This window comes from Coffea arabica, chromosome 1e (genome assembly GCF_036785885.1).
Source record: "Coffea arabica cultivar ET-39 chromosome 1e, Coffea Arabica ET-39 HiFi, whole genome shotgun sequence".
In the NCBI taxonomy this organism is placed as follows: Eukaryota; Viridiplantae; Streptophyta; class Magnoliopsida; order Gentianales; family Rubiaceae; genus Coffea; species Coffea arabica.
The window spans coordinates 46,644,521-46,665,585 of NC_092311.1; the positions used below are offsets into that span (position 1 = coordinate 46,644,521).

A 21,065-nucleotide genomic window follows, 5' to 3' on the forward strand; every position below is an offset into this window, starting at 1 on the left:
CTCAAGTTTACCCAAAGTGAAATTAGACACTACTGTAACTTTTACCCAAAGTTATAACAGTGTGATAGCGGCACATCAACTAATTAGTAGTCAGAGTAGTACTTATATGTATGTAATAATTTCTTCATCAACCAAATTTTAGTCTTTTACCCACAAACCAAAACCAACTTTGATTCTGACCTGAAAACGGCTAAAACCAACCCATCTTATTCAACGGAGACTTATGGCACTCGCGGAAATTAACCCAAAAAAACAAGGGCAAATGCGGAACGTAAGGTGTCTAAAAAGGTAAGAAGCCACGTAAGACGGTTGCAGCCTCCCACAAAGGTCAAACCATATCCCTGCTATGACCTAGCCGCCAATCCCAAGAAAGCTAGCACTTGTTTTCCAAAGCTACCCCCATCCATCCACCAATGAGTTCCTTTTCGTTAAATTTTTTGTCCACATAATTAGTAGTAGTGTCTCAAGTAAATTTATACATACCTCAAAAAAATCATCCACTTATGAATTTATGATTTACCTCTCTTACCCAAAAAAAAAATAAATTGATAGTAGTTATTAGATTATAAAACTTGTTGGTTCTAGTTGTTAGGTGGTTATTTATTTTTCACTTTTGGATATGAAAATTAACTAAATTCGTCCCATTGCAACTAGGTCGTTGTCGGGTGTACCAATGAGAACTTTATATAGTCGTAAACAAATGGTTTTGTCCAATATTAAAGCTATTGGGTTCCGTGTTCAAAGATACAACACCACTAAATCCAAGACCAAGAGGAGGAGCTGTTCTACCATGTGTTGTGTGTGCAAGTAGAAAACGGCAAAAGCTGACCCAAGAAAAGCTCAAAGATCAGAACCCATCTCAGGATTTGCATTTCATAACCTCTCCTGCAAACCCATTTGAGATTTGCTCCAATGATAGCCTAGAGAGAAAGATATAGATATATTTGGTATATGTTGTTTGTTATGCATATTTTCTGGATTTAGGTGGCGGGATTCTTGAGGTGGATCAATGGGGAGTAAATGGAGGAAAGCCAAGTTGGCTTTAGGAACGAAAATGTGCCTGCATGTTCCCAGAACAACTGAGGAACCCTCACCGGCGCCGGCCCTGGCGCTGGCACCCACTTCTGCCGGCAGATTTTCCGACGCTGTCTCGTTGTCTCCAACTCCTCACAGGGGGTCTAATTGCCGCTTGGATATGCCCACCACGCCTGTCCCTTCTTCTTCCGGCCTCCGCCTCCCTAAGCACTCCTCCAAATCTTCCAAGGTTCCCTTCATATTGCATAACATTTTAATATGTGGCATGGTTACTTGTTTATACAAGCTTGTAAATGTTAAATTACGTATAAGCAGAAATATGAGGGCGATTTAATCAAATCTGGAAGAGTAGGAAAGAAAAAATCAATCTTGACTTTTTGTTTGCTACTTATTATAGGAGATGAGGTTTGAGTGTTAAGAGTAGTATATGTCTTGTTTGTTTAATCAAATCTTAGTTTGTTGGATAAAATAGCGGAAAGTGCCTAGTGTTTGTTATTTGAGCCTGCAATAATAATGCTAAATTATATTTTCTCCGAATTATCAGATCTTTTTTGATTGATATAATTCACATTGCATCTTTGATCTTTCCTCAGGATGCTTGGTTTTGTTATTGATGAATTTGAACATTCGGATATACTAATAAATATATTAACTACTAAATGGTAAGTATATTCTTTACTTCTTTTACTTTTATCTGATGAGTTTGTCGACTGGGATGGTTGTGATTGTCACGTGGGGTAGGAGGAATAAGGTTTGATAATGGTGATAATAGCTACTACGCGAAATGGAGGCAAAATGAATTGCGATGGGAATGGGATAATAATAATGTGATGTGGTGGGGATAAAGTGGGGGAGTATCTTTTGAGGACCATTGTCCTCTGGCCTTACAATAAAAGGGAAGAAATAGTATTATCTTTCCTTTTATTCCCTCTTCTTCTTGGAGGTGAAAGTGCTTTGTCTGGTCAGCAACTGCACTGTTTCACACGCATGACAAATACCAATTTTGTTTGCCATCTATTCACCTCTTTTGATGGCACAGATCAACCCAAAAAAAGCCCCGTGGACCGTTGATTGACAACTTTTTTGGAAATAATTTACATAAAAGTGAGGTTGGGGGATGGGAAAGAAAGGAAATCTAACCATGACTAATGATATCAAATTACTTCTTTTGATAATTAATACATGTGCTTGAGAAATTTTTTTTTAACCTCTTTTTGTTGCCTTGGTGGCTTGCATAATCAGACTTAAGACTTTCCTCCATTAATTACCCTCTAAATTGAAAAGTTGGTTTTGGGTTTTCCCCAACTTTTTCATGAGTTGACCGCCTAATATTTACTTTACTTGTTGCTAAATGACTTTGACATGCAATAATTCGGAATGGCAGAATTATCAACACAAAAAAGGAGGAAAGCCATATTGTATCTGCTGTTCTTTTGTCTTTGATAAACTAATATTGTAAAAATGTGGCTGAACTTTAGTGCCGTTACTGCATCGCTTTTGAAATTTTTATAGCTCATCTGTTGAGACTGTTCGTCTTTGTCATAAAGTTTTCTATTCTTATTATAAACTTTACCTTTTGTGCTTCCTCCGAACTGAATTTCCTGAGGAAATCGTAAAAAATATTCATTAGGGCATATGGGTTTTTTGTTTCTGAATGCACTTTGGTCCTTTCTGAGGTTTAAATTCTTAGGTCTAAGGGCTCCCGCTTTTGGAATCCTTTCCCCAGTAACACATTAGCCAAAAGAAAAGTTTGGAAATCAGTTGTTATAATTTTTATAAGCAATATGAATTGGTTGGCATTTATGCTGAGATTCTTCCATTTTTTGTTGATTCAATGTCATGGACAGATGGGTGCGTATAGCAATCAAATTTAGGTAGAGGACCTTAGGTCTTTTCTTCCTGCTCAATTGCAGTTGATAATTTGGACCAAGTTTACTGTTAGAAAATCAGTGACGTTAATGTCATGAGAGTCCACTTGTTCTCAGAAATATTTGCAATGGCAGTCAGCAGTAAGTGCATCTTAAATGTGATCAAGAATCTTGCTGGGTACTGTTGATCAATGAAATTGCAGCATGATGCACAAATTTACATTTATCTGTTCAGATTCAAGTGTTGTACCACTGTAGTTCATAACTGTGGATCCTTTATATGGGCCTATTTTTACCTGCATTTCATGGTTTGTTGCAGAAAAACTGTGCTATATGCTTGAACTCGATGAAAGCTGGCCAGGGCCATGCAATTTTCACAGCTGAATGCTCTCACTCATTTCACTTCCATTGTATCACATCTAATGTAAAACACGGAAACCAAATTTGTCCCATTTGCCGAGCAAAGTGGAAGGAAATCCCTTTTCAGAGTCCTGCTATTGAGGTTACTCGTGGAAGGACAAGGATTAACAATGTATCATTGCCCCAAAATGATCCTTGGGTGACTGTTTTAAGACGACTGCCTCCTCCACGAGTGGATACCAGCAGACATGTTTCTTCACTTTTTCAGATTACGGAGCCAAGTGTATTTGATGATGATGAAATCATTCATTACCAACCTGAAACCATGGAAAATAACTCATCCTTGAATGATCTAATAGCTGACAATTCTGCTGGAGCAATTGATCTGAAAACGTATCCAGAAGTGTCTGCCGTTTCAAAACAAGCATGGCATAGTAATTTCACAATTCTAATACATCTCAAAGCTCCTCATACTATTGTCCCAAAGCAAGTTCGGGTAGATCAATCTGGCTCACAAATGGTACCTCAGCATTCTCGAGTTCCTGTTGATCTGGTTACAGTGCTTGATGTTAGTGGTAGCATGGCAGGTACAAAGCTTGCTTTGCTCAAAAGAGCTATGGGGTTCGTGATTCAAAATCTAGGGCCTTCTGACAGGCTTTCAATAGTAGCCTTTTCCTCCACTGCTCGCCGTGTCTTTCCACTTCGCAGGATGACCGACACTGGAAGACAAGAAGCTTTACAAGCAGTTAATTCACTGAGTTCAAATGGTGGGACAAACATTGCTGAGGGCCTAAAGAAGGGCGCCAAGGTGATGACTGACCGTAAGTCTAAAAATCCTGTTAGCAGTATAATGCTACTGTCTGATGGACAAGACACGTACAGTTTGAGCAGTCCTGGTGCAGCGAATAGCCGAACTGATTACCAATTCTTGCTCCCAGTTTCCATGCATCGTGGTAGTGGTGCCTACAGCCACATACCTGTCCACACTTTTGGATTTGGTGCTGATCATGATGCTGTCGCAATGCATTCAGTCGCTGAAACGTCTGGGGGAACATTTTCTTTCATAGAAGCAGAAGATGTGATTCAAGATGCTTTTGCTCAATGTATTGGTGGCCTTTTGAGTGTTGTGGTGCAGGAATTGCTAGTGCAGGTGGAGTGCATCCACCCCAGATTGCGATTGAGTTCAATAAAAGCAGGAAGTTACAAAACCAGTTTGATATCTAATGAAAGGATTGGCTCTATTGAAGTTGGAGATTTATACGCTGATGAAGAAAGAGATTTTCTAGTAACCACTGATATTCCAGTTGATAAATCAAGTGATGAGATGTCACTGGTAAAGATCAAGTGTGTTTATAAGGACCCTGTATCAAAAGAGTTAGTAACTGCGAATCATGCTGCTGAGGTCAAAATTCTGAGGCCTGAAACAACAGGACAACTTGTGGTGTCAATGGAGGTGGACAAGCAGCGAAACAGGCTCCGATCAGCAGAGGCAATGGCAGAAGCAAGAGCTGCTGCTGAGGGTGGCGATTTAGCAGCTGCCGTGTCTGTGCTGGAGCATTGTCGTAAACAGTTAGCAGATTCTGTCTCTCACAAAGCTGGAGATAGATTATGTATTGCATTGGATGCTGAGTTGAGGGAAATGCAAGAGAGAATGGCAGATCGCCAAATTTATGAAACATCTGGTAGGGCTTATGTTTTGTCAGGACTAAGCTCACACTCGTGGCAAAGGGCGACAGCCCGCGGCGACTCCACAGATAGTACAAGCCTGGTGCAGGCTTACCAAACTCCGTCGATGGTGGACATGGTTAGCAGGTCTCAAACGATGTTAATTGGGAGTCCATCTCCTCGACGTTCACTTAGGCCAGTACGATCATTTCCTGCTCGACCAATGCCAAGGTGATTCTTTGGGCCCTGCTGGGAAAAAACTTTCCTCAAGGGTGTAGATTTTCCTTAAAATGCACGTTATTTTGGTTCTGCATTTTGCTTTCAGTTTTGGGATGGTGGGAGCTAACTTGAAGAGAGAGAGAGAGAGAGAGAGAGAGAGAGAGAGAGAGTTTTGGATGCTTACAAGGTGATGGGTATACTTCAATGTTGGTTGTACATGAATAAAGAAATGGGAAAGCCGGTATATTTGGTTTCTCAGAATTGGTTGGAAAGGGAGAGTTCACAAGGTTTGATTAAATGGTCTGTATATAAGGAGATTTTGTTGCTTTTCTCCTCGGGGAGGAATGCAGGGGTATAGCCTTTTCTAATTGTGGGAATACGGGTTATTATTCTTCACTCAATATATAAATATCTTCTCTTGATTCTTTGGACGTGTCTACATTAGAAGAAAAAAAAATTCTTTTTCGGGAGTTATTTACTTTTGCCTTTGGCACTCTCTGTTGCTAAGCGCCTATGTGAAAGGCAGGGAGAATTTACACAATGGACCAAAGAAATCATCTTAGCTTGATTGATTTTAAGCTCATATGAAGATGGTTGCTTTGCAAAACCTGCCCGAAGCCATTTATCACAGGAGTATTATTTTACGCCTCTGAAGCCTAATAATTTTTAATGGATTCCTGGATTTTATTTTATTTTTTTTGACATTAAGGATGATAACATGAGTTAGATTGGTGGAGTAAGCATAAAGTGGATGCTGCAAAATCTGTCATTATTCGTAATACAATTGCGTGCCTTTGGAGATAAGAATCGCAGGCTATTTGCAGCTTTCAACAAGCCCTTAGCACCTTAAATTTGTTTTTGAGCCTTCGAGGCGGCTGTTTTGGGGGAATTCCTGTAGTGCTTGCTCACTTCACATTTGATTTTACCCAGAATCAAGCTTTGTGGTACTAGCGAAACTGGAAAAATAGATAGCTTTTTTTTTTTGTGTCGGCAACAATATATTTGTATAACCTACTCTATCCTAATCTAGGGGGGAGGGGAAGCCTAAGGAGGCTGTGATATGGGACTAGTGGATATACAGACTCAACTAGATCAAGTGAGTGTTATGTCACAACCCTTAGATTTTTTTCGCTGCAGGTGAGGGTTGAACCCTCACCTGCAGCTCAGGTCCCTCCTGATGGCACTGAGCCATTGGCCTAGTGGTTAAAAAAAATAATAATAAAAAATAAAAAAATAATTGTGAGATTTTATATATATAACTCTAAAAAGCACATTCATTCAGAGTCATAATATCAGATCTGGATCAGTTCTTCCTGTGTTCGTATTGGCCAATGATCTGAACAAAGGGTATCTTAATCAACTGACACTGCTATAGAACAAACAAGATCGTATTTGATAGTGTAAAATTGGTTGCTTCTACTGTCGAAAGTAGAGTGAATTCTCCACCGTGGGCAGAAGAAGTGTTTACAAGACAACTCAGCGTGGACATCTTTCACATGTCAATTGGGGCCCAATTGAAATATGGCAACCGGCTGTAGGGTTGGCTTAACAAACCTGGCCTTGATGATGGATGGAACCCGAAAATCCTGAGTGAATTAATGACTTTTTTGCGTCAAAACCTGAGTTTTGTTATTACTAACAAGGTGCTTAACATACTAGACGGGTTTTCAGAATTACGATCCCGAGCTTAACATGCCATGTTGGTACCAACTGGGTTATGATTATGAAATTAGTTTCTTGTTAATTATTAGTATAAGAAATATTTATAGTTGAAAAAGATTCAATTCTTGCATACTAAATAATAAATACTTTTAAGAAAAATCATTCAAAATATCTTTCGTATTTCGTTACATAAATTTTTTCATCTTCCACTTTTAAAATATTAACTTTATATTCCTTATAAATTCAATTTCACAAATTTTGATCTCAACCTAAGTTTCAACCACTTTTTAGTCTAAAATCACCACATGATTCATATGCAATAGTTTTTATATATAAAAATGTCAGATTTTACTTTTTTTAGTGGCAAAAATAAATATGAATTGACAAAAATGAATATGGTTTCAAGTTAGATTTGGCTTGTTTAAGTGCAAAAATGAATATGAATTTGAGCATTTGTTTAATTATAAATGGGATCTAACTTTTTTACCTATAAAAAATGAACTTTCTTTTTACCCTCATAAAAACTACTTTTACTTTAACTATCTATAACTATTCATGACTATTTTTACTTTTAACTATTTAAATATATGTTTTCAAAATAACTACCTATAAATATTATAACTACTTACATAAAATTATTTTATGGAAAATATTTAAAAGATTAAAATTTTTTTGATAATAAAAAATGTTATTTAAAATATATGATCATAAATATTATATATTTTTTGATTGCACACACATTGGATGTGCATGAGCACTAGTTATAATAGAATACCTAAGAAAGTTTACGCGACAATAAATCATTGGGAGTTTAAAAAATGTCAAATCAATATGAACTTGATATACTTTAAACTATTTAGATAAATAGATAGAAGACACACACTTCATGATAATGTAGAACAAATGGGACCTAACATTAGATTAAAGTGAGTTAATGAATCTTGTGCATGCTAAACAAAAATGTCTTCCGAGTTTCCAAAGGATAAAGACACCACTTTAAAATAATTGGGGATGTTGCATTGGGTCAAGAAGATCTTTTCCATTTACTTATCATGTACTGCAATGTATAAATATTTATTATTATTTTGAATTGATATATAAATCAATGCATATTACGGATCAAAATGCTAGAATATGTTAATTTGAACGTGAGATTGTAATTGATATTTATCTGTATATCATTGCTTTGCATGTTTCAATGGATTTGCTATCATTAGATAATCCATATCAATATCCATATCACAACAAAATCTTTAAATTTAGCACTTACTTTTTAAGAGTAAACTTTGAATTTTACTATAATTTGGTTATCCTTATCATTAGATAATGTTAATATATTAAAAAGTTTCAAATTTTGACACTATTTTACTAGTCAAATTTGTGATTTTATAGTTTGTCATGTCCAATACAATTAGTTGCGAAATTAGGGCTTAAATTGATAACCATCTAGTTATTTCAATAGTTGAAAGGTTCCATCTTTGAAACATTTGCATTATGTGATTTATGTTTATGATTATTTTATCTACAATCTCAATTCTAGTTTCTTGGAGTACTATTTAATTATGTTTACAATTACTCATTTACAAATTCGATATCGATTTGAAAGTCACCATGTTACATATAAGATTGCTTATCTAATTTCTAAATTTAAATTAAAATCTACCAGGTCAACAATGTCATGATTCTAGTTTCTTGAAATACTATTATGTTTCTGGTAATTCTTCTATAATTTTGATTTCAGTTAAAAAGCCACTATTTATGCAATATATAAAGTTAGAGGGATCTCAATTAGTGTAAACTTTTTTATGTCATTTTTTAAACTTTAAATTTTATCCTTAAAAAAAATTAGTTTTTGCTTTGACTACTTAATCACATCTTGCCAATATAACTATGCATAACTATCCCAAATATTGTAACTACTAAATTACAATAACCTTATAAACCAAAAATTTTTAATAAATTTATAATAAATGTATTTACATAAAAATAAATTTTATATAAAAATATTTTTTTTAATTATTTATGTATATAATTACTCATCGATGCCAACTAAGAATTAAATTTAAACTATCATAATTTTTTTGTCAAGTAAGCATTTACAAATTAAAATTGGAGTACACATAGTTTTATTTCTGCTTATTCCAAGGATTATTGCATCTGACTAATTTTCCTACTCTTCCTGCTCTTTGCAACTTGTTTCCCGCCAATTAGGCATGGGGAGCTACTCCCGAATTAATGACAATTTTTAGGTGCATACAAATGCTCGTAAGTTATTGAGGGGCATACATGTTATTTTTCCTAAAAGTACAATGGATCTTGCGTGAAACTTCTTCTACCCGGTCCGGTCACTACTTTTAATAACACTACCACGGATCAACTCTGCAGTCTCCAGGCTGCATGTATGTACTCTGTAGTCTGTACCGTACCAAAATACTAGTCCCTGCTGTGTTACTCTAGAGCGGTCCCAGCCCCTTAGGGTACGGGATCACTTTTTGACCGTCCAAAAACAAAATCCATTCGAGAAACAACAAAATCCAACGCCAGGAGCCCCCATTAATTAATCATTTCAAAGAACCAAAAAATTTGGCTCATCCATCGGGAGACTCTCCAATACTTGCCGACGTGGCATTACCCAGTGGGTCCCCAAAATCAGATCACCGCAAAAGCGGCAGCTCCCGCCCGCTCCCTTAGCTCAACTCCACCTCAGCCCTTGGGAACTGGGATGCTCAGCTGAGAAAGTGAAATCCATCTCACCACGTTACCGTTACGTCCTCACTCTTCTTTTCGTCTTCTTCTCTCTCGACTCTCGACATCTGACTGTAACTTGGCTTTCAGCTGCCAAATGGAATTCCTCCGTTCTGCATTCCGTTTATAAATACACTTCACTTCTCCGTCTGTCATTTTTCATCTCTCTCCCTCTCTCTCTATCCCTGTTTCTATTTTCTGGAATATTTCTTGAGTTTTTTTTTTTAAAAATTTTTTCCTGATGCCATTCGTCAGCTGAATTTTTTCACACACTCACACACTGAAGCGCTCTCGTTTCAGTCTCTTATGGCTCCACGTCTTCGGCACTGAGCTCAGAGCTCGTCTTCGGTGGGCACATGCAAGTAAAAGAGATTGAACAGTGAAAGCGCTGATATTTCGGATTTCGAATTCTGTTTTATCGCCGGATGTAAGTTCGTAATCTTGAATTTCATTTTTGTATGACTGAGGTATTTTTACTTGCTCCTCCTCCTTCTTTTCCTTTATTTTTGTTAACAAAAAAAAAAAAAGTAGTAGTTGAAGAATAATTGGCGAAGCTCGTTGCCTTTTTTTTTTTTTTGGGGTTCAATGGGTCTGTGACGTGGCGGCTAATAATTAGCAATGTGCTTTTCTTTTATAGTGTGATTAATAATAATAATGCGGCTTCGTTAATCAATTTTCGATTTGAAATTTCCGTCTAAAAGTAGCGGTGGTGCATTAAATTTGCGCTTTAAAGATGTGACGGTAGACGTTAACGTGGTTTATTATGGATACCATAATGATCACAATCTAATAAAGTACTATTATAAAAGAGCTTGAATGATTGCTAGTAAAATTAGTTTCAGCTGCCTTCGTTTGCAGATATTTTGAGCAATTAATTTGGTAATCCAGTTTGCTTTCCAAAGTAATGTCGTGGACTTCAGCTCCTTAATTGCCAAGGGCATAGGCCACTGATGAACGACAGCACATTTTTTCTTTTTTTTCTTTTTGTCCCTTTTTCTCCTAGTTGGTCCTTCTTCTTCCGGAAACGGAATTTGACTAACTAAACCTAGTTGGTCCTCCTATGCATTTTTTTTGGGGAGGGGAGTGGGGCGGCGTGTAGCATTTTCCTATGCTATTCCATACTGTTCCAAAGATTGTAATTTAGCAGAAAAGTATTGTCATGATCAAATCAGGCCTTAATATAAATCCTGTACATTCACGGTCTCAATTGTGTTATCCTCTCAAACTTCTGTTACGTTGAAGTTTGTTCCCCCTCCTCCCCCACCCCCCCCCCCCCCCCCCAACCACAAAACACCCACCACCACCATTACCACCACCACCCTTTTTTGTAGTTTGTTGTGAGATGCATTTTCTACAGTTTCCTTGTGTTTTTTAAGTCGATTGTAGTTAATGATTCTTTGTCACTCTAATGAGTGTTTAAGGTGGAATCCTTTGGTCGTTACGGTGCATCAATTTGTTCATTATTTAGTTGTTTTTTGGGTGTTTCTGTGTGTAAAAGGAAAAATTTCAAGAGTTGCATTAAGCAACAATTATTCATGGTTCCTATTCAACTGGTCATTTTACTGGGATAGTAACCCCTTAATTGAAAACAGCCACATTTTCCAACAGTAACTTGGAATTGAGTCACTAGCTGACGATGTATAGGTTCTTTTATTAATAGCTGTTATCATTATCAGGATTGTGGTAGATGAGGTGGTGGATCCCTTTGAATGTTAATTATTCTATCTCAAATTATTGCAGGGGAGTATGATCGGCATCAGGTCATTGACCTTTTTATCCAATAATAATAATAATAATAATAATAACAGTAAAAGCTAAACAAGAGTCCTTGGACAACATCTCAGTCTAGCCATGTTTCACTCTACAGCCGACACTAGAGGTCGTAGGACCCTGCCATAAACAAACAATTCAAGTCTTTTTCACACGTCATCTACTCACTCTAAAGATCAAACCAAAAACGCAAAATTAGTCTGGAGTAGTTACAATCGTGCGTTGATGTCCCTCCTTACAGAGTATTATGTCTTTGAAGCTAAGTCTTTTCTAACCGTTGGAGTATACGTACAAATGATTGCCTGTTCTAATATTTGAAATCTTTTTCCCTTTTCAAGCTTAAAAACGTTGAAGACAAAAGATAAGAACTTACAGGATCTTGATATACTAATAGATTATGAGGTTTTAATTATTTTATTGGTTTTATGTTTTAGTCTTTAGTGATATTGTTGAGGGGTCCCTTTCACAGTTGAAAAAGAGTTGCTTTCATGGCATTTGATTACTGGAGAAAGGTGTATTAAAGTAGTAACACATATACTTTTCTTTGTTATCTGGTTTCTAGGGGACTTTTACAGATAACCCCTCAGTCTTTGTCTTGTATATCTATTGAAAGATGTCTCTTTTGTATACCCTTTTTTTCGAACGCTTATGTTGTATCTTCTATCTTTGATGGGCTTGGTCATCATTGAGTGACGACTTCCAAAGAACCTTGAATGCCGTGTTGCAACTATGAAGTCTTGTGATGATAAAGTTTGATCTTGCTCCATAGCTTCGACTTTACATTAGTGATCACAGCATTACAAGTTATTTGACTGCGTAATGTTAGATGGCTTCCTAGATGGTACTCATTCAAGTCTGAAAAGCTTGAGAGTTTTAAACCAATTGTGGTACAACTTTTGCTTTGTTGATCTCCTTCTGCTTTTAAGATATAATCAATTGCTCCAGAGATGGAAACACAATTGTTCCAAGCAGAGTATTTTATGAAATTTGCAATTAAAGCATTGTATTTATCTTTCAATATTGTATTTCATCTTGCAGGGAGTTTTCTCTAGTATGTTTGCTTCATCTATATAGGATTTAAATGTAGAATGTTAGAGCCTGATTTTAAGTTCTTTTACAAGAAAACCACTATGTAGATGTAGAACTAGCTTCTGACTTAGATCAAACCAATGCTGTTAACGTGTTGCAAAAGTGCAAGATAGCAGTAAAAATGTTTCAGAATGCACGTTAAGCAAAAAGTGTATTTGGTGGCCAACCATGTTTAGTTGTTCCTACCTGTAACATAGACTTTAGTGCTTGTTTATTTTCATGTACTGTTTTGGAAAATATTTCTTTGCCTCTGTTGATGGCTTTTGTCTCCATCTAGTTCGTAAATCTTCTTTTTGTTCATAATTTTAATTGATTTGACCAGTATTTCTTCTTTTTGTTCATTAAATTCTGAATCTCTATGAGTTTAGTTAATTAAATGTTGCTTTGACATGGATATAAAACTTTCACTTGCTATCTTGAAGTGTTTAGAGCTTTATATCTCTGTCTATCGGTTGAAATTCTTTATATCAGTGGAATTTCATACTTTATAAGCTACTGGATAGCTGTTATTTTGTTGGTGATTATGGACAAGTTAGTAAGTGAATATCAGCTTAATGTGGATTGGTTCTTTGAGATAACTACTCTCTCTCTCTCTAAACTCAACTTCCCACCCTCTCCTATATCATGAGTACACTCTGTAACACGTAATATATAAATGCATTGATTCTGAATTCTTGACACTGTAAAGGCATATCTTTTCAAGAGTTAGTGATGGATATTCTACTTAAAACTTAGTGATTTAATTTTTTTCAGAATAATGAAGATGTGCTTCATAGTCATCCGGCAATCAAGAGATTGACTTGAAATTTAAGGTGTGCCAAGTGAATGTGAGTTTTCTTTTTCCATCTTTTCAGACTAGTTGAATTCTGTAATCTGTGAAAAGAATTGCTTGAGATCAATTGTTCAAATAGTATCCATGCTAAATATGATGATTTAGATATATACAGATGAAAAACAATCTCTTTCTCCTTCTTTTTCTCTCTGTGGATTCAAATATTTTCATGGTGTTTCACCAGAAAGCAATTGATTATTCTGAACTAACAAAATTTTCAGTATCTTATCCTTCCTCTTGCATCCTCCCAGTGCAAGAAGTACGCAAGTTGGACCGGGAAAATGAGGCTACAACTGGAAAGAGTTCTTCTTTGTCTGATTAATCTGGTTTGGATTCAGCAAGGTTTTTCTGGTTCGTATTTAGCTGTATAGTACTGCTTGATCAATTCTTCATATCCATTGAGTGAGAACTCAAAAAGGCCGAGTAGAGTTCTGCAATTATGTCATTGTCATGAAATTAAAAGGCTAATTTCTTTTTCTGCTGTAACTTGTAGTACTTGAATTATCATGATAGGGTGGTAATTTGCAAGACAAGTGCACATTTTCTTGTTTGGGAGGTCCATGTGTTAGGAGTCTTTGTATGGATAACATTTCTGAAAAAGATATGCTTATCATTCTTTGCATTTCTCAGTGGTAGATGGATATCCAAATACATCTGAAACAAGCAACTGGACATGCAGCTGTTCTACTAATGACCAAAGCAATCTGACTTTTGCTGTCCCCACAAGCTGCTATTCATCCTGTGACTGCAATCCCGGTATGTTGCTGGTCCTATCAGTACGAAAACTTTTTTTTAACAAGTAAAATTTGGCAAGACTTTTCAGAGGATAAATGATAAAAAAAAAAGTGAAGTATTTGTTTTTGCGCGTTATAGCTAGACCTGAATACATCACCATCTGTTCCGAATTGGGGGAGATATGTTTTATGCTTGGAAATATCTTTTGTTAAACATACAGGAGGACTGGTCAAATACTTAACGTTAGTTTCATCTTCAACTACCAATCTGTAGATGTAGCAACACTTTAATGTTAATAAAGAATACCCGCGTTTGTGAGGTTTCATTGTCTCAAATACATCGTAACATGTTTATTCTTCTTGAAGAAATTGTCATGTGCTGACAAGTTGAATTCAAAGGAATGCTTAACCTCTAAAGACAATGAATGGCAATGACCTTGTTTGAATTTTTGATGGAAGGAGATTTATGTTTTCAGAAACTAAAGAGAATTTTGCTAATTTATGCATTTGATATTGGACTTTGTACATGGGTTTGAAGTCTAAAATTTGTATATCTAATGTCAAGAATTCAAAAATGTTTATATCTCCAGAATATCTTGCTAGAAAATGTGATCTGAGTTCTATTGTTTTAGTGCAGCTACAGGAGGCTCTGGTGAAAACAGATGGATGTGTCTATGTGCGTCAGATGGTCTGCCTAAAGTGGCTACTGGAAACAATTACACCAGCTGTTTTTCTGTATGCAAGTGCAGTTCTGGTATTTTGCTTTTCCAAGCCATCTTGAAGTATTAGAGCAAACCACTACAAACTGTTCAAATTTCTCTTCACAAAATTGTCCATCAGCAGAACTTAGGCAATGCCAACTCAACCTTCACATCTACATTAGCTTTTGTATGACCAGTATGTTCTTTTTTGGCATTATGATAAAGTACAAATGTATCCTCAATCATCTAAGTCATCTGATTCATATCAGTTATCTTGAGCACCTCCTGTAGTGTAACTCCAAATAGGCAAATTACCTGAGGTGTGAGTAGTACACAAGCTTGAGCCAATGGCATTGTAGCATTTTGAGCAACTTCTTTTGGCTCTGGTCCTGCCAGCAGGAAATGTCTCTCTGTTTATGACCAAAACTATCCCAGTCATGTTAAGCATATGCTATATTAGAGGCAGCCTTTGATTACCCCTGTAGAAGCAGCTATACATGGTGGTCCTGGAGTTAGAACTATAGAAATTCTTTATGCTGTGGTCTGCCTTGAGTCTACTACTATACAGTCTATGAGTTGCTTTAATGCCAAGGCTGTCTATTTTTGCACAGGGCTATGCATTGTTAGAGTTCCATCCAGCAAGTTTATAATTGTTGAATAAGTATTTGTGTTGAAGTTCAAGAAACCACTTAGTTTCTTCTCAATGATATTATGAACAGAATGGTCTTTCAATTGCATCAGTAGATTGAAGAACCTTAACATTGCATAGTGTCAAGGATTCCAGCTTCTGCACTCTTTACTAGAAAAGAGTACATCCTTCATTTTTCTCGCAAAGAGTTCAATTTCCTGTGTATGTTGTTGAAAATTTGGAGTATCTATTTTACCCCAAAACTTCAGGGGGGATAAATAGAGAGGATGTAAACTGGATCTATCTATTCTTGATGATGCTATTTAGGTTTTATGATTGATATGTTTTAGTTTTCACAAAGTAGTTAATCTAATTTGTACTAATTACTCTTTAATTGTGTTATAAGGGGCTTGGATTGAAGAGCAGTCTTCGAAGAAGCGGATCACCAGCAAAGTTCTCATAATTATTCTCTTAATATGCATTACACTGACAACTCTAGCTTTTGTAGCTTCATTATTGTGCTACATCTATCGAAAGGATAAATGGCATACCCATCGATCATTATTCTCATCAGATAAACAATCATCAGATAAACAAACAAGTTGTAACAGTGCTACCAGCTTAATCAGCCAAGGGGCTTCTTACTTTCCAACATACGGAGGCTTATTTAGTACCCGGGTTAAATCTACAGCAGGTCAATGAAAATTTTTATTCTAGTTGTTTTCTTAAAGGAGCTTAAGTTAATTGTATGATTAGCAATATTGTCAATTAGTAACAATTTCAATATAGAATACCAATTCAGGTAGAGTTGGATCTTCTGTCATCTGACATCGTTTTCACTTTTTTGTGCTATATCTTTGCTTTCTCTAGGATGCTTTCCTAAGCCGTCATTGCTATCGAGAAACAAGTCTGGGGCATTGCAAGGAACGATCACAGAGTTCTCCTATTCTGAATTGGAAAGTGCAACAAACAAGTTTTCTGATTCTAATTTGATTGGAGTCGGAGGAAGCAGCCATGTATACCATGGCCATCTCAAGGATGGTAAAGTTGTGGCAATAAAGCGAATGAAAACTCTTGTGGGATCTGATGCAGAATCCATATTCCTCACAGAGGTAATACTTCAAACTGCTAATAATATCACCACATGTGGAATTTACTGTGATGCTAACCGATTAGGTAATAGATAATAAGATGTAGTAATATGTATACACAGTAGTTTTAAATTTTGAACACATTTTTCTGTGCAGATAGAACTGATAGCAAGACTGCATCATTGTCATGTGGTCCCTTTGCTTGGCTACTGCTCAGAACGCCAAGGAAAACATGCAGAAAGGCTGCTTGTGTTTGAGTATATGTCCAATGGTAACCTGAGAGAGTGTCTGGATGGGGCTTCAGGAAATTGTTTGGATTGGGGTACTCGTGTCACAATTGCACTTGGAGCTGCAAGGGGCTTGGAGTATCTTCATGAAGCAGCTGCACCAAGAATATTGCACAGAGATGTCAAATCCACAAATGTACTCTTGGACGAGAATTGGAGAGCAAAGGTCTGTAACCAGTCAAAATATGCACTGCAAATTGAAAAGCAAGATACAAAAGATTGCCATGCAACTAGACTTGGTCAACCTAAAATTTTCTTTTTCATGCAGGAGTTAATCAAGCTGATGATTGTTAATGTCTAAATATATCTGATTTTGGTTCAAACGAAAATCATTCTTTTTTTTTCAATCGACCTGTTGACATATTAATATTTGTTACAGATCACCGATCTTGGTATGGCAAAGCAGCTTCACAGTGATGGAATTCCCAGCTGTCCCAGCTCGCCAGCAAAAATGCAGGGTACTTTTGGCTACTTTGCTCCAGAGTATGCAATTGTTGGAAGAGCTTCTCTTAAGTCAGACGTTTTCAGTTTTGGGGTGGTTCTACTTGAATTGATTAGTGGACGACAGCCCATCCAGAAATCTGATAGTAAAGGGGAAGAGAGCCTTGTGATATGGGTATGGATAATTTGGACAAGTTATCTATGGAAAAAACTTGCCAAAAATTTATACCTACAAATTGCAAGTTAATAGTTAGTTAGAAACTAAAGCTTCCAAATGCAATGAGATCCATTTAATTAGAGGTGCTGGTTTTTACATTTTTGACCTTATTACAGGCGACACCTCAATTGCTAGACAGTAGGCGGGTGACCTCAGAGTTGCCAGACCCACGTTTGAAAGGGACCTTCAATGAAGAAGAGATGCAGATTATGGCTTATTTAGCCAAGGAGTGCCTGTTATTGGATCCTGATTCTCGACCAACCATGAGTGAAGTGGTCCAAATTCTTTCTACTATTGCACCAGAGAAATGTAAGAGAAAGAACATGTCTGTACAATTATTTCAGGTATCAATACTCGGAAACTATTACAGTTCATGATGCTTACCGTATAGCTATGAAATGACATTGGTTCATGATACTCCAGGTTTTGCACATTTAGGACTTTAACATGATAATTAGATCGTTCTCTATGTACCATCAAGTGACAGTTTGATTCATTTTATCAAATTTGATGTGGAAAGAATGAAATACTAAGAAAGAATTCAAATTTGATGAAATTTGCCCATCACCACATCAAACTTATTGGTCTAGACAAGCCTAAACGAAAATGAGACTAGGATTTCCAAACTTGTTTGGAGTCTTAATGATCTTGAAAATCGTGTTCAAGTTTGGCTCAAGTATTTTCTTGTACTGAGCCACGCTCTAGTTGAGCTCAGGTAGCTTAGCCCTTTTATATGTACATTGGTGGTTGTTTACTCAACTGAGCTCGGCCGAACTTGCCAGACACACATAACATTGTTCAGGCTTGGTTCATTGAGTTGATAAACCAACTTGAATTAGCAGTTATTGAGTAGAACTCTAGTTGCGGACCAAGGATATTCATCTTTCATATAAATAAAAATTAATATGTCAGCAAGAATTTCCAATAAGGCAACATTTTGGCTTTTGGTTATAATTGTTCACCAGAGTGTCTCAATGTAAAAACCAACTTGTAAAGCATTCATCTAACCATCTTAAACCTTTTCCCACCTTTTCTTATATCCTAAAATGTTGTATGCTTTCTTCTTCGTAATTTGTTAGCAATGGCACTCCCCTGACTATGCATGAAACATAAAATCTCAGTACAACAACCTGATGCTTCCACACTATCTTTTAAAACCTAAACAAATTCCTGGTTTGGTAGATTGACACATTCTACTTTGCATCTTTCACATTTTATGCAGAGCTCATTTAGTGGTGTCAAGGGAAGTGGATCCATAAACAAACAAACTTTTGATCCTGTTGAGAACGAGGAGATAAAGCACATAATGTTGGATAAAAATCTAGGTGGAGAGTCATTTGCTGTAGACATCAGCTCTAAACCATGTCTTGAAGAGTATGAGAAAGTAGCAGATCCTGTTTCTGTTGAGTACATAGAGAAATTGATTCTTCTATCATCAGGTGCTAGAAGTTGGCATTCGCAAGAGGATGAAGCAGTGGACTTAACTGAACCCCGTTATGAATCATTCTGTATGTCAAATGTCAATGTCCAGTAACTGCATTTGCAGTTAGAAACTGCAACAAACAGCAGATGCTTTTCAGTAGGTCTCCATAGTGAAATATTTGCTGTTTCACTTGATGGTAAGGAGCTCTGACTGCGGTCTGGTTTTCATTTTTCCTGGGAAATCAGATGTTTGTCAGATTATCTTACTGGTAATTCATTTCTTTATTTTTTTCACAGAGTTCAATGTAAATACTTTTTAGAGGCGCTCTTTAAGTGTTTTTCTTTATAGATGTAATATCAAACTTGTACAGAAACCTCTTGAATTTCATGTCCATAAAATTTTAAAACTTGGGGGCATTATTGGTGTCCACGGCAATTTCTTCCATTGCTGCCGTCAGTCTCTATCGAATGGCTAGCTTTCCTCTTGATTATACGTGTTTCCCATTTTTTAAGGTATTCTGGACGAAGTAGGATTGCTCTTTCACTAGTATTGGTTTCAACCGCTTTTCTATTGTGTTAGCTTCAGTGGTACTTGGAAGGTACAATAACAGAAGATCTCCATTCTCCAACGTTGTGGTTACTGGTTAGAAATTTTATCATGTGCAATTTATGGCTCACAATACACTCTATGGTCGTGGCATAACTCGGTTTCCAGTTTGCCCAACTTTGAATTTTTTTCTGCAGCTTCTGTAACAAAGATTGGCAATACCTGAAGCTCAATCTAGATGAGAGATAAGGGGCAAGATCTCTCAGAGGAATTCTCCTGAATATTCATTAGAAATTACAAGCTGAAAGGCTCAAGTAGTACTTGCTGCTGACAAGATGAAAAAATCTCATGTAAAATTCACGCGAGACAATTCCACTTTGTTCGAACGAGAGACAACTTCACTTCCATTGTAATCAGGAAAACGTAAGGGGACTGGATTCGCTGCCTCAAACCCCTTCAATTTGGAAAAATGCACAAGGGACCCATAGAGACAAAATGAGCTGTGGATACACAGTTTTTTGATCCACATCAACTTGTCAGGAAAACCCAGAAGATGCGTAGCACAAAACGAGAAGTTCCAATTCAAAGCATCGTAAGCCTTAATAATATCAAGGATTGGATCACAACAGATAAATATACTAGTTGAAGCAAGATCGGATCACAATAGAAAAATATCAACGAAACGTGAGAAAAGGTAATAGTAGGATAAGAGATGAAATTTGGAATCCCAAAAGCATTATAGTGTACACCCTGAAATTTAAGGAACAGATAGCACAGCAATGATGGTAAACCCCGAAGCGAGCATAAATCAAAGAAAGGGATGGTCGAAAAACAAGAATAGGGTAGCATGGCGATTTGCCTCATGGGTATCAATTGGGCTTTCTGAAGCAAAGTGTTGGCAAGTCCAAATTCAACCTACAAATTATATTAGTTTTCGGACTTTAGGCTTTTGAGTTTCGTTCACAAATTAAAAAGTTCATATTCAACTCATACTATTATATGAATTTCAAATTCAAATCGGACTCATAATTAAATATATAATTATATATAATATATATTTTATAACTATGAATTACTACAAATTTATATATAAATTATTAACATTTTGTCATAATATGATTATAAATTATAGATATTACAATATTATATATATATATATATATATATATATATATATATATATATATATATATAATTATACTTATACACGAGGTTGGGTCTTATTCAAATCTAATCTCAGCATGGCCTAAGTTCGGCTCACATTTAGTTCGGACTGCATATTTAGGTCCAAACTCTACACAACCCAATTAAATTTTAGCCTCAGTGAGCATTTTTCATGCCGAACAGATCGGATTCGGGCTGAACCAACTCCATTGACAACCCTAATTTACCTAGGGACAAAATAGTGGTTTGCCCAAGGAAAACAGAGAAAGAGCTCCAAATTAACTATTTTACAAACCTTTTTTTCCTTGGCAAATGATGTATATTGTTTGGATAGTCAAGTATTTGCTAAAATTTTTTAATTGCATTAAAAACATTTTTTTAATTAATTTTTTGTATTTTTACCACACACATCCTATCACAGAAAGTGTTATATTGTTATTCTAAGAAATTTCTATCCAAACACATAGCATTCCTCCGTCTTCTAGAAAGGAGAACGGAGCGCCCCAGGTTTCGCGGGTGCACCAATATTCATTACTGTGAAATCTCAAAATAATAACATATTATATATTTTTAGAGAAACTAAAGTTG

At 36.3% G+C, this 21,065-nt stretch overlaps 2 protein-coding genes across 13 annotated transcripts; both read left to right on the forward strand.

The window, feature by feature from the left end:
* Positions 1–703: 703 nt before the first annotated feature.
* Positions 704–5,572, forward strand: LOC113707635 (E3 ubiquitin-protein ligase WAV3). 2 transcript variants are annotated; one of them, XM_072058699.1, is made up of 3 exons: positions 1,135–1,264; positions 1,629–1,697; positions 3,223–5,572. In XM_072058699.1, exons 2-3 carry the CDS (start codon positions 1,695–1,697, stop codon positions 5,161–5,163), a joined length of 1,944 nt encoding a protein of 647 aa, XP_071914800.1. In that variant the 5' UTR covers positions 1,135–1,264; positions 1,629–1,694; the 3' UTR covers positions 5,164–5,572. The 2 variants fall into 2 exon arrangements, with proteins under 2 accessions (XP_027085701.1, XP_071914800.1); XM_027229900.2 differs by lacking the exon at positions 1,629–1,697 and having other exon boundaries at positions 704–1,264.
* A 3,917-nt stretch (positions 5,573–9,489) lies between these two features.
* LOC113707657 (receptor-like serine/threonine-protein kinase NCRK) lies at positions 9,490–19,211 on the forward strand. 11 transcript variants are annotated; one of them, XM_072058706.1, is made up of 12 exons: positions 9,498–9,701; positions 9,855–9,981; positions 13,167–13,240; positions 13,497–13,596; positions 13,876–14,001; positions 14,617–14,733; positions 15,715–16,002; positions 16,179–16,420; positions 16,556–16,852; positions 17,066–17,302; positions 17,461–17,688; positions 18,567–19,211. In XM_072058706.1, the coding sequence occupies exons 4-12, from the start codon at positions 13,527–13,529 to the stop codon at positions 18,876–18,878; spliced, it is 1,917 nt and encodes a 638-aa protein (XP_071914807.1). In that variant the 5' UTR covers positions 9,498–9,701; positions 9,855–9,981; positions 13,167–13,240; positions 13,497–13,526; the 3' UTR covers positions 18,879–19,211. The 11 variants fall into 11 exon arrangements, with proteins under 11 accessions (XP_071914824.1, XP_071914830.1, XP_071914835.1 ...); XM_072058723.1 differs by having other exon boundaries at positions 9,490–9,981; positions 17,461–17,653; positions 18,784–19,211; XM_072058729.1 differs by having other exon boundaries at positions 9,492–9,981; positions 18,784–19,211.
* The last annotated feature ends 1,854 nt before the right edge of the window (positions 19,212–21,065 follow it).

Bases quoted from the DNA above. Each gene is read 5' to 3' on its own strand.
- LOC113707635 (XM_027229900.2), top strand. From the start codon at position 1,010: ATGGGGAGTAAATGGAGGAAAGCCAAGTTGGCTTTAGGAACGAAAATG. The intron at 1,265-3,222 runs GTTCCCTTCATA...GGTTTGTTGCAG, and splicing joins ACTCCTCCAAATCTTCCAAG to AAAAACTGTGCTATATGCTT.
- LOC113707657 (XM_027229958.2), top strand. From the start codon at position 13,527: ATGAGGCTACAACTGGAAAGAGTTCTTCTTTGTCTGATTAATCTGGTT. The intron at 13,597-13,875 runs GTTCGTATTTAG...TGCATTTCTCAG, and splicing joins GATTCAGCAAGGTTTTTCTG to TGGTAGATGGATATCCAAAT. The intron at 14,002-14,616 runs GTATGTTGCTGG...GTTTTAGTGCAG, and splicing joins ATCCTGTGACTGCAATCCCG to CTACAGGAGGCTCTGGTGAA.